This window comes from Gracilinanus agilis, chromosome 6 (assembly GCF_016433145.1).
Source record: "Gracilinanus agilis isolate LMUSP501 chromosome 6, AgileGrace, whole genome shotgun sequence".
Lineage (NCBI taxonomy): Eukaryota > Metazoa > Chordata > Mammalia > Didelphimorphia > Didelphidae > Gracilinanus > Gracilinanus agilis.
The window spans coordinates 111764480-111777753 of NC_058135.1; the positions used below are offsets into that span (position 1 = coordinate 111764480).

Consider the following 13274-nt stretch of genomic DNA (forward strand, 5'->3'; position numbering starts at 1 on the left):
TAAAGATTCACAGGTAGGGCTGCTTTTTTAAAAATTTAAATCTTTACCTTCTATCTTAGAACAGATATTAAGTATTGGTTCCAAGGCAGAAGAATGGCAAGGGCTAGGCAACTGAGGTTAAGTGACTTGGCTAAGAAGTATCTGAGGCTAGATCTTAATCCAGAACCCTTGTCTCCAGGCCCAGCTCTCCATCCACTGAGCCACCTAGTGCCTCTACAGATAGGTTTTAAAGAGGCAATCTGAATTATTTCCAACTTAAGAAAATTCTTTTAAAAAACCTTACCAATATAATTGTCTTATTCCAGTTCCTAGAGAACTTGTTTAGCCAATGATTAAAATGACAAATACATGAAACAACAACTGACCTTGACTACATTTTAATCCCTTCCTTTATACAGGCAGAAAACAGTCTATGTTTAACAGATGTTATAAATGATGGATGTTTATTTCACAGCCATTGAGGCAGAAATGCAAGAGGCCAAACAGATTAAGGCACAGAAGGATAAAGATAATGTAGCTTATATGAAAAAATGTTTACTTAAGAACATTGTTTTTGTTTAAATAGTATGCACTGATTATACAAAGGCAGCATGAAGTCTCTTTAAGGGTGTCTTTGGATACTGCATTTGTCCCATAATACAAGCCTGCAACAAATACTGAACTTAAGAATTTCCTACATCTTACAGTGTGGAAATAGATAAGAATTATTCTTGATAAAACGATTACAAAATAATGTGAAAACTTGAATTTTTACAACAGCTTTCTGCAAAGTTCACATACAATTTTTTTTATCAGTCATGTCCATTCTACCTGGAAACTATCCAGGTTTCATGTTTCTGTGTAAAGTAGGCAAAGGGGAAAAGTCATAATGTAATACTTTACTAAACTTTTTGCACTTAATGTAGCAATTTGGATTTCTAATTGTCACTGTCTATACAAAACCTGTTCACAAACTGTCTCATGGACTATAATTTAATGAAGAGAAGCTTCATGTAATCTTCATTTTGTACAAACTGGATAACTTAAAAATGATTCATTTATTAAAATCCAAGGGGAAATAATAATAAAGACATATTGGTTTTCAGGCTCCTAAGATCCACAGAAAAAGTGTGACTCATTGAAAGCTAGTCAACTTCATACATGATAGTACAATTGACCTATGGCACTTGTCTGAAGAATTAAACAGGTATTAAGTAGGAAGGAACTGCAAACATAATCTAGTTCTATACCTGAATCCCCTCTTCAGCCCTTTCTGCTTTTCTTCATCTCCTAATGTCCCTTTCTCCCATATCTCTTCTCTCTTCTTCCTCTAGTCTCTTTAATTTGTAAAAAAAAAAACCAACCCAATTACTTTACGTCTACAGTATAGTGCTTTTAACTTCATGGGAAGCTTAGGCTTCTGATTAACAACAGGTTCTAGGATAATTTAATAAGTATTCTTTTTTTGAAAATAATTTAAAGCTATAATGTTTACTCTAAAATGTTAGGGAACTACCCATCAAGCAAACCATTTATAAATGAAATCAAGAGAGATCAACATTACATTCCATTGTAAGCAGGTCCTCCACCACCTTCTGGTACCACCCAATTAATATTCTGACTTGGATCTTTAATATCACAGGTTTTGCAGTGGACACAGTTCTGAGCATTTATTTGCAATCGAAATCCAATACCTGAATCTGTAGGAACAAATTCATAAACTCCTGCAAAGTAAAAATATGTTACCTTAATTTAGCTTTTATTTGGGGGAATTGTGAATGTTTAAAATTCAGAATTATAACTTGGCTATCTTCTATCACTTTTTAATAAGAGCAGTTACAGAAATCTTTAACTGCTTTCTACACGTTCCTTCATACAAACTATTGCTGGGGTGTCAATTACTTTGGACACAACCATCATGTGTCTAATTAAATAAGTAGATATAATAGTTAGGCTGCTGGAACAAGTTTCAAGGACAGTTAGGAGAAGTTTGGCCAGTCCTTTAAATCAGCTATTACACTAGTACTTTTCTGGGTATGTTTAGCAACATTATTATTTTGGGATAGAAGAAAAATAAAAGTGTTTACCTGCAGGACAGAATCGTTGTTCTGGCCCACCATATATTGCCAAATTCCTATCAACAGGTATACTGTCATCCTTCAGTGTTAAGTGTGGCGGCTGATCGTCATCATGATTAGTTCCACTTAGGGCCACTGAGGAGAGTAGGTCAAAACTTATCTTCCCGTCAGGTTTTGGGTACACGATAGGCACGCATTCTTTAGCTGGCTTTAGTTGAGAAGAGTCAGCACCTAGAATGATTTTTAAGTAATTAAAAGAAATATAAACCCTAATTTAATTTTTTTATAAAATGAAAGCACCAGAATGGATTAAAAAAAATCTTGGGGAACCTTTTACTTATATGAAGAACGTAGCAAAAACTAACAAACAGTTCTTCATTAAAACACTGTTTGCCTCCTCACCTCCTTCCCTTTGAGAAAGTCAGTTAGGCATTGTGCTGCAAAAGCCAGTCTCTGCTCTCAGGGAGCTCACAACTGAATAAGCCAACATGCAAACAATCACGTACAAACAAACTATTCCATGAGAAGTAAAAAATAAACAACACAAGGAGGGATTGGGAAAGGCTTTCGGTAGAACGTGGGATTCTAGCTGGGGCTTGAGGAGAGCTGGGAGTCTGGGAGGCAGAAATGAGGAAGGGAGAGCATTCCAGGCATGGGCTGGCGTGATGGAGGGTCTAGTCTAAGAACTAGCAAGGAGGCTGGTGTCACTGGACTGAAGCAGATATGGGAGACAGGGAGGACTGTGTAAGAGGACTGGGGCAGTAGGGGAAGGGCAAAAAACCAACTTGAGGCTTTGACCTGGGGGCCCGTGGCTCAGCCTAGCCTCAACATCAGCCACTTCCTAAGGACCTCGATGAGTATGGCACCTTGTGGCACATCCAGCTATACCTCCATATTGTCCTCAACTTATCCTCTTCCTACCAGCCAAACCTTAGATACAGATGCATCTTTTTAGGATAATGGAGAAAGCCAAGGAAATCCATTTTCCATACCAAAGAAAAATAAGTACTTTCCCTGGTTCTCCTAATGTACCAGCAAGTACAACATATTTTCTTTCTAAAGACTTTAATATACTGAACGTGAACTTATTTTTGTAATAAAATTATATAACACTAGTATAAAAACATTCCACCCCAAACTCACTTACCTACTTCTAAACAGGTGACCCTGTCCTTTCTATAAATTTGGTTTTGATGACACAATATTTTAGTATAATGGCTGTATATTTAACAACTTGTCTGGGGAAATTCATGCTCAGATTACCTTTGTGTTTTAATGTCCATGGTTCCATTCCTCTGAATATCCAGTAAAACAATCCAGTGTAAATCATCCCTCCATACAAACCCAATGGTGAATGGCAGGCAGGCCTGATGTTTCGAACAGAATAAAGTTCCTTCCATACCCATGATTTCTTCAAATTGTCCTCATATTCAGGTACATGGAGTCCTATTAGTCAAAAGTTTCAGCTCAGATAATTTATGTGAACTCTGAAAAGTACAAAGCCTGGACAAAGTAGTACTACTATGATCTAGAGTAATTCTAACCAACTAAGAGCAATACTAAAGAATACTGAATACTAAAATAAAATGCTAAATACTGAATTAAAAAAGGCACGAAAAGCATCTTTCAGGTGTAAATATACATAGGATAATTAAAGAATTGCAGAATTTCATATTTGAAAACTGCTAACATCTTACCACTTAAAGTCAATGAACTCATTTTGGGGGGGGAGGGGAAAGCCTGGAAAATTATCCACCCATTGAGGAGATTATAGATGTCTAAAATATTGATAATATGAAAAATTAACATTTCAAAATTTAATACTAATAGGAATGCTCGAAGCCCTATCTTTCATGTTACTCTTTTTATTTATTTATAGAACCCTTACCTTCCATCTTGGAATCAATACTGTGTGTTGGTTCTAAGGCAGAAGAGTGTTAAGGGTTAAGCAATGGGGGTCAAGTGACTTGCCCAGGGTCACATAGCTAGGAAGTGTTTGAGGCCAGATTTGAACCTAGGACCTCCTATCTCTGGGACTGGCTCTCATGTTACTGTTTTAGCTTAACAATGAAGAATTAACACCATTCCTGAAACTAATTTGATATACAAGTTTGGTAGTGACATTCTAGATCTCATCTTCAGATCTTGTTTTCTTTCTGAGCTCATCTCAGCCTCGCTCCCTATTACTTTCTCAACTACTATTCTTTGCCCTGGGCTCCGTCTCCTTTCTCAATTCATATTCTGCCTCCAATTTCTTTTATTACAAGCCAGTTCTGGTCCTATGTAAGAGTACACCATGCAAGATGATGCTGAATATTTAATGAAAATGTAGAAGTGTGGGTCTGAATGTTTACATAGCATTTGTCTGGCAAAACTGACATAGAAAAACGTGTGGTCAAATAGGTGCATTTTATAAAAGGTATAGAGCAGGGGTTGGCAACCTTTTTGGTCGTGAGAGCCATAAACGCCACATTTTTAAAAATGTAATTTTGTGAGAGCCTTACAGTGCTCACAGTACCGCTCCTGTAACAGCACCTGAAAAAAAAATGGACTTTATGGCTCCTGCAAAAAGAGCCATATCTGGCCCTCAAAAGAGCCAGACAGGGCTCGAGAGCCAAATGTTGCTGCCGACTCCTAGTATAGAGTTTTGGTTATCTTTTTAAAAAAAACTCTTATCTTCTGTCTTAAAATTGATACTAAGTATCAGTTCCAAGGCAGAAGGTGAAGTGACCTGCCCAGGTCTGAGGCCATATTTGAATTTGGGACCTTTGGACATTTCCAGGTCTCAGCCACCTAGCTGTCTCTTGGTTGTCTTCTTTATTTTTGCCACTGACCCTTTCTCTGACAACAATGTCTACTGCTGCCTACCATTTTGAATCTCTGCTTTTCCCTCTCTCTTTATACTTTTCTTTCATTCTGACCGTCTCCTTTTATTTCCCAGCTTATATTGAATAGGCTGGACACCAGTGAGCAAAGTTCCTCTCTTATCTGCAAAGCCACCAATCATGACCCAGATGGCTCAGTCTTTGTGATCACTGCTCCCTGCACCAAAGATATTTCTTCAGCCCCAGAAGTTTGGTTTCTAGATAAAAGTTTTATTGTAGAACTTTTTAAACGGTTCTTCTTCTAGAGTAGGGATTCTTAACTTTAGCTGTGTTACCACCTCTTTGGCAGTTTGGTCAGCCTACAGACTCCTTCTCAGACTGATGTTTTTAAATCCACATAACACTTAGAAGCACAAGGGAAATACATTCTATTGACAGAGTTATCAAAATAGAGATAAAAAACATTTTTGTCACTCAGGTTAAATTGATATCTCCAGGTTCTTATTTCCACAGAGTATAATTTTCATAAATTCTAAGGACTGTATTATTTGTAATTGTAATTGGGAATTATATTTTGTAAAATCCAAGATTTAAATTCTTTTGAGAATAATTTTAGGATTTGCTAACTCCCTGAATCAAGAAAAGTGAACTGTTTTAAGAAGATGCCATAAACAATTTGGAATTATGCCCAAAGAGCACTAAAAGACTGCCTGCCCTTTGATCCAGCCATACCATTGTTGGGTTTGTATCCCAAAGAGATCATAGATAAAAAGATTTGTACAAAAATATTTATAGCCATGCTTTTTGTGGTGGTAAAAAACTGGAAACGAGGTATGCCCTTCAATTGGGGAATAGCTGAACAAATTGTGGTATTTGCTGATGATGGAATACTATTTTGCTCAAAGGAATAATAAACTGGAGGAATTCCATGTGAAATGGAAAGACCTGCAGGAATTGATGGAGAGTGAAAGGAGCAGAGCCAGAAGAATATTGTATACAGAGACTGATATACTATGGTAAAATCGAATGTAATGGACTTCTGTACTAGCAGCAATGTAATGACCCAGGACAATTCTGAGGGACTTATGGAAAAGAACGCTAAAGACATTCAGAGGAAGAACTGCAGGAAACACAGAAGAAAAGCAACTGCTTGAACACATGGGTTGATGTGGACATAATTGGGGATGTAGACTCGAAACGACCACACCAATGCAACTATCAACAATTTGGAAATAGGTCTTGATCAATGACACATGTTAAAACCAGTGGAAATACATGTCGGCTATGGGGGGAGGAGTTGGGGGGGGGGTGAAGGGGAAAGTAAGAACATGAATCATGTAACCATGGAAAATTTTTCTAAAAAATAAAAATTAAAAAAAAAAAAAAAAGATGCCATAAAGAAACCTACGTTGCATCAGAAGATCCAAAGTGAACTGTGGGAAGTTTTAATTGAACTGAAGAGGGTTGAATGCATTTAATGAATGTAAATTTCTTTTGCCAAAGGGGATTGCCCCTTAATTGGCTTTTTGTTAATGTGCCTACCTACCATAGGTTTTGCTTTCTTTTTCTTTTATTTCCCTTTTCCATATTATTATTTTAGTTTTCTATTAGTTAGTGTAACATTGTAGGTACCTTCAACTAGAAGATTTTTAGACATATAAATTAGATGTTTAACCAATCCATTGGGGAGACTAGCCTCCCAAAGGGGGAATTGTAAAAATGGAATTCTTTAATTTTTTTAATTTAAAGGAGGACCTAGAGGTCCTCTTACCTTAGAGATATGTAGGGATTAACCAGCCCACAGTGACAGGAAGTAGGAACTGGGGAGAATTTAGAATTCTTCCTCCCCTCAACCCTAACCCCTCAATGTCTGTGCAAGTTAAAAGGGTGTGTGTGTGTGTACTTTTATATATATACACATACTAGTTATTTGGCTTTAAGAAATGTCATCATAGGTGTCCAGTAATCAGCAGAACCTGAGGTATTGAACACGGTCTTGCTCATATTCTTTTTGGGGCCCTGTTGACTGCCTAATTTTCCTATTTTACACTGAATGATTCTAGTCTATTGTCAAACCCTTTTTTCTGTGGTGGGCTTTCCTTGACTTCTTCAGTTCATATCTTTATTACCTTTTATTTGGATTACTTCAACCTTTTTTTTGCCAGGTTCCCTAGGTCTGGATTTTTCTCACTACCACTGCCAAAGAGGATTTACTTACTTAAATTTTTTTTAATTAATGAGAAAAAAAACACACAGAAAAACAATTCCTGGTAACAGATATGGATATATAAACAAAACAAGTTCCTGCACGGGCCCAAAACTTAGGTTTCCTCTCATCAGAAAGTGGTCAAAGCCACCACTTCCATCTACTCTCAGGACAGTTAGACATGGCAATGTCTAACAGCAGGCAGGTTTTCTTTCTCGCTCAGCCTGGCCTTCCCTCTGAGGTGCCACATGGTGTCAGGAGGCTGGTCACCCCATTTCAGGTGTCTGGAAGTTAGGCTCTATTTCTGGCTCCTCTCTCTCTCAAGTCCCTTCCATTACCCCTCTGCCACCTATTCTCTCCCACCCCTCCCTGTCTTGGGTTGGATTATTATAACAGTCTCTTAAGAGATCTGTCTAACCTCCACTCCTCCCCACTCCTGGCCACTGCCCATCTCATATAGCTGAGAAACTAATCTTCCTTTGTAGAGATCCATTTGTGTTGCTGTTGTGCTCAGGGATTCTCAGGGACTCCCCATTCCCTCCAAGTAGCAAAGTTCACAGAATTGCAGAAAGTCAGCACTGGAAAGGGCTTTAGGATCCCCCACTTCCATTCCCTTGGGTTTTCTCCTGGTGAGAAAGAGAAGCTCTGCTGCCCAGCCTTGAAGCTGGGAAAGACTGAAGACAGACTGAGGAGGGGTGGGCAGGGGATGGGGAGGAAAGCACCAGGGAAGCAGTGAGCACGAGCCTGGGCACACTTTAGGAGACAGAGGCTATTGTCTGTGGGGTCACGGAGAGTCAGACATGACAAAATGACATAAATCCCTGTTAATCCTCCCTTCCTGGTCCTGGAAAACACACTGTGTCTTCCTGCTTGTTTGGCCTCAAACATCTCTTCCCTCTTCTGTGTTTGATAAATTCTCACCAAGTTTCTGAAGTCCTTCCTCAGGGCAACCTTCTCAGGACTGCCATCATCTATTGCCCTTCAGAGACCCCCCATGGCATCGCTCTGCATCACAGCCATGTGTGTAATATGTCACTCCAACCAGATTGAAACCATTCAAAGGTGGCCACTCCAGCTTTATGGACTGGATCTCCCTGGGAATATGATGCAACCACCTACACACAGCTGACGCATCATAGATGTTCAATGAATAAAATGAATTTCATTCTGCACTTAAATACATTCCTCTGCTAGCCTACCAGCCCGAAGACCTGCATCTTTCTTTTGAAAGCTCTTCATGCTCGGCAGTCCCTTTGGCCTCCTCATCTCACTTCTCCTTTCAATCCTAACATTAAATGGGCATGAAAGGCCCTTTTTCTATCTTGCTTCTCAGGACACTTGGAGAAGAGGCATTCACCACCCCTAAAGGAGAGCACGGAATGCCCATGAGAATCTGCCCCATCTTTTTCTCTGATTAGGCTCTTGCCTTTGTTTTCCATGGCCAGGCTGAAAAGATAAATTTGCTCACTGGGGTTTACAGAGGATGAAGGGAATGAAGGATGAATGAATGAGTGAAAAGGGATAACAAATACAAATGGGAATCACACCCACACCCACAAACATAGGACTTGGGAATGGGTTGTGACAGTTTGAGTGAGTGGCAGTTGAGATCCAAATGACTCTCAGACTACATCAGCCAGGGATACCTACTTACTAAGGTGAGTTCACTGGGTTAAGAAGAAACAACAGAAAGTTACAAATAACAGTTTAATAATAAGTTAAAAGGGTAAGGTTAAGGGAAAACGGTCACTCTAACACTACTGGTCTAGGAAATGGATCCAAGGGCTGGTAGATGGGAAAGACCCTACACTGATTCTAACTTCAGGCTGACAGGACCAGCCTGTAAGGTCAAGGGGATTAGATGTTTCACAGAAGGGTTTTCCTCTGATCCAACGATGTTCACTGATGACCAGGTATCTCAGTAAATAAATCCAAAGGGCAAAAATAAGGAGCTGAACTGGTTTGATATGTCCACCAACCAAACCAGATTTCACTGCTCCACTTGAACTTTCTCCAGGATAGATGGGTTTTACAGGAGACCAATACTTTCTGGCCTCTTCACCTCCAGCAGCTAAGGAAAATTCCCTAACTGCCCCTTGCTGAATTCCAAGTTTGGAATGTTTGGAATGATAGCTCCTGTCAGCCTGCCTAGCTAAATCTGCTTTTAAAGCTTATTTCCCTATTACAGTTCCCCTCTTTGCACAAAGCCAAAATAGTGTTTCACACAATATTTTGGTATATGCGCACTATGGACTAAAGTAAAATTCTAACCCAAAATAACAAACAGCCTACACTAACTCTATCCTATCTAACACTACCTTACTCTACCCTACTCTAGGGATTTTAACAAGGAAAGGTTAATAGATTTCCCTATTACAAGGTCTAACTGTAGTCATGCACAAGCCATTCACAACAGGAACACATTGGCCTATAATTCTATCATATACTGTGTTATGTTAATTAACTTGTCCATGAGGTCTTAGACTATAAACTCTAGAAAGCTTATGCTGTTCCCGGCCCAATCACATGTTGCATACGTGATTTTTATAGAATGGTCTGACAAAGACAGAACATACCTCCACCTTACTTGAGTTTTCATCATATCTTAAATGTCAAAAGCAAAAGATGTAAAGGAAAAAAATCCCTTAAATGTTAAAAAAAATCTTAAAATTGAAGATTACATATAAGTTTTTACCGTAGCATACAATTTTATGGGGGGTGGGGCAGCTCATTCCTTATGAAATGGGGGTAACAATAATTAACTTATGTAGAGATTTTTTAAAGCCCTGTAAGATTTTTTCCTCATCCATCAAGGGAGCTAACATGTCTTTTACAATTTCCCAAAGAAGCAACAGGTTTGTTCCATAAAACATTAAGTAGAAAGTTCTTACCTATTGTTTCTGACTGGAGATTCTCACTAGTTAGTTTGTTGAAAATGGATTCTGCAGCCACAATGCCACTTTTCATTGCAGTATGGGTACCTTTGATCTTAGGAACATTCATGAAACCGGGGCTGCAGCCAATGAGAACTCCACCAGGGAATGTGAGTTTTGGTATAGACTGAGGAAGAAAAATAGAGGAACAAAGACTGAGGTTCCAAACAATAAAAGACCCAAAAAAATTCAAAACACACACATACACATATATTTACATATATGCTATATGCATGTGCACATATACACATGTATTTTTTCAGCCTATATAGTTTGGAAACAGAGCAAAACAGAAAAAAAAAACACATTTTTCTTTTGTTAACATGTTGGAATTAATATCCTAAAAAAATTAAAAGGGGGAAAAGAAGCAGTCAGGTCAATAGCTACTAAATAGAACAAAGAAATATAAACTTTGGTAGTCCTCAGAGGGAGGTTAAATATTTTTATTTTATTTTTGTGTTTCTTGAGGTCCAGAAGTTCTTGGTAAACATGGGCAAATGGAACTTTTCTTCAGGCTAGCCCAAAAAAGGAATAGTTAATACAGAATTCACAGAGTTAATAACATAATTTTGTGTGATGTAAAACTAAAAAAAAACAGCTAAAATAAAGATAATTCTTAGTACTATTGTAAGATTGAAATTGGTAAAAGATTCTAATTACACACTATCATAACCAAAGGAACAGAAGGATCCTAGACAAAAACAAGGAGTTTGGGAAAAGGCTGCTGGCAGGAGGGCAGTTAATGAGCTTTGTTCTGCACAGGCCTATGGGATAGACATCTAGTTGTAAATGCCCGACGTGTGTGTGTGTGTGTGTGTGTGTGTGTGTGTGTGTGTGTGTTGGGGTATGGGGGGGCCAAGAACTCTCATATCCAGTTCTTCTTCTTAGCCAAGGGTGAGGTGGGGAGGGAGGATGGAGGCAGAATCAGGAAAGGAGGAGGCCTTGGGATCCCTGGGGGACCAAGAGGAGTTCTTCCAGGGAAGAGCCACAACCCAAGAACTACTTCTATGGCTAGTAATGCTGGCAACTCCAAAGAACTGAGTCTCTCAGAAGATCAATCACACAGGGAATAGACAAAATCAGGGGTTCCTAAGAGATCAAGTATTAGGAATCTCTTTTTAATGATGCACGGTAGAATGTTAGAGAAGGCAAGTACTTCTTGGACCTTATTTAAGAAGATTTAGTTAGAAAGGCAATAAAAAACCTTGGCATAAGGTGTTCTCCAGGCAAGGGACCCACAAAGAGATTATCGTTTTAAGGCTCATGAAAATGATACAATAAAGAGAAATGTTGGTTATTTATGACCTTTATGAATATGAAAAATGATTCATTTTTCACCTCAAAATAAGATTAGAATATTTTTAGAGACAAACTGATTTATAGCTATAAATAACTAATTAATGGATATAAATTGGTTCCTAGAACTCGGCATTATAAAAGTATTATAGGAAAAAAAATTATTTTAAATTTCAAAATTTAATTATTTAAACACTGTGATAACCTTACTTATATTCTACGTATTTACAAAAGGATACAAAGGAAGGTGACAAATTTAAATGAGATGTAAAATTGGGCTGTTTAAAAACTGAACTGAGACTACCAAAAAGGAGCAACCGGAGTTGATGTAAAATTAAAAAAGAAAAAAAAGTAAAAAAGAGGAGTAAATGGCCTCTTGAGACACATACTCAACTGGCCTCAGTTTGCTCACTCCTAATGTAACAGAATTTTCTTATCTTTTAAGAAACCCTTACAGTCTGTCTTAGAATTGATACTAAGTATTGGTTCCAAGGCAGAAAAGCAGTAAGGGCTAGGCAACTTGATTTGCCCAGTCACATGGCTAGGAAGTATCTGAGGCTAATTTGAACATCGGACCTCTCATCTCCAGGCGTGGCACACAATCTACTGAGCCACCTAGCCATCCCAAATAATGGAATTTTTATTGATAATTTGTCAAGACAGAAATTTTTTGTTGTTCAGTTGTTTTAGTCAACTTTGTGACCTCAACTGGGGTTTTCTGGGCAAAGATACCAGAGTGGTTTGCCATTTCCTTTTCTGGCTCATTTACAGATAAGGGTCAGAGACAAACGGGGTAAAATGACTTGCCCAGGGTCACACAACTAGTAAGTCTCTGATATGGGATATGAACTCAGGAAAATAAGTATTCTTGACTTTAGGCCTGACTATCTACTGTGCCACCTAGCTGCTTTTTACTTCAACTAAATTAAGAAATAATTTATTATATAGAGCTTTGCATAAAGGAGAATGGGTAAGTTAATCAACTACAGTTATGCAAAATATAAAAGTAAAAGACTGTTAAAAGTTTTTTTTTTTAATTAGCCTTTTTGGGTAGGCTTAGGATATATGATTTACAAATTAAAGTAACGCATTTATGATTCCAGATAAGATAATATATTCTCAAACAATGTGGCTTGCTGAAATGCTATAAGTTTTTTCTGGCATTTTGTAATTCTTTTCATCTAAATTTTTATGCTAGCTTGTCTTAAATTTATGAAATACAGTGTATACCAGAGAGAACAAAAATCAAGGAAAATAACTTTGTGATAAGAAAAGGAAAGAATAACTATTACCTGAAAGCCACCTTCATTGAGAGCTCTGGCTCCATAGGCAATCCTTTTCCCTCCCTCTAGGGTTGGCTGAACTGAAGGATGGTGCTTCCACCTCTGGAACTCTCTAAAAGGGCTCAAGTATGGATTCTGATAATCTAAACCAACCTTTAAAAAAAAGTATTATATTTTAAGTTAGATAGACTTACCACGTTAGCTACTTTACTTTTATATGATACCTTATATGTAACCTATGAAATTTATTCAAATCACCTGTGAAAACATTTAATATATTAGTAACTAGCTACCTCAAATTAAATGAATAAATAAAATGTGAAATCTGTGTAGGAAAGAAGACAGTCAAACAAACAAGAGAGTAGCAGTTTTTAAAAAATTAGCAAACATTAAAAAATAAGCGCAATCATATCATAGTAGGTTTAGATTTGGAATAGATCTTAGATATCTGTTCATTGCTGAACTGGGATTTGATAAAGATACAGCAGGATCAAATCCAATCCTTTTTTGTTGTCACTCCTGCATATAACCTAATAGAGAATATTCTAGGTTTAATATCCAATCATAATTATATATGTGAATGTTCTCATAAGTGTAACTTTTTTTTTCTTCTCTAAGAGTGATGTTGACTGAAATGAAATGTGAATGGCTAGTTTTGAAGGCTTTTCTGTACT

General features: G+C 37.7%; 1 protein-coding gene across 2 annotated transcripts in view; it reads right to left on the bottom strand.

Moving 5' to 3' along the window:
* Positions 1-415: 415 nt before the first annotated feature.
* The window catches only part of ETFDH (electron transfer flavoprotein dehydrogenase), a 28876-nt gene continuing 16017 nt past the window's right edge, over positions 416-13274 (bottom strand). For both annotated transcript variants that reach the window (XM_044680659.1, XM_044680658.1), the window contains 5 exons: positions 12610-12753; positions 9980-10148; positions 3321-3503; positions 2067-2288; positions 416-1703 (listed from right to left, as the gene is read on the bottom strand). In XM_044680659.1, the coding sequence (XP_044536594.1) occupies positions 1540-1703; positions 2067-2288; positions 3321-3503; positions 9980-10148; positions 12610-12753 (882 nt within the window). In that variant the 3' untranslated portion in view covers positions 416-1539. The remainder of the gene's footprint in view (positions 1704-2066; positions 2289-3320; positions 3504-9979; positions 10149-12609; positions 12754-13274) is intronic.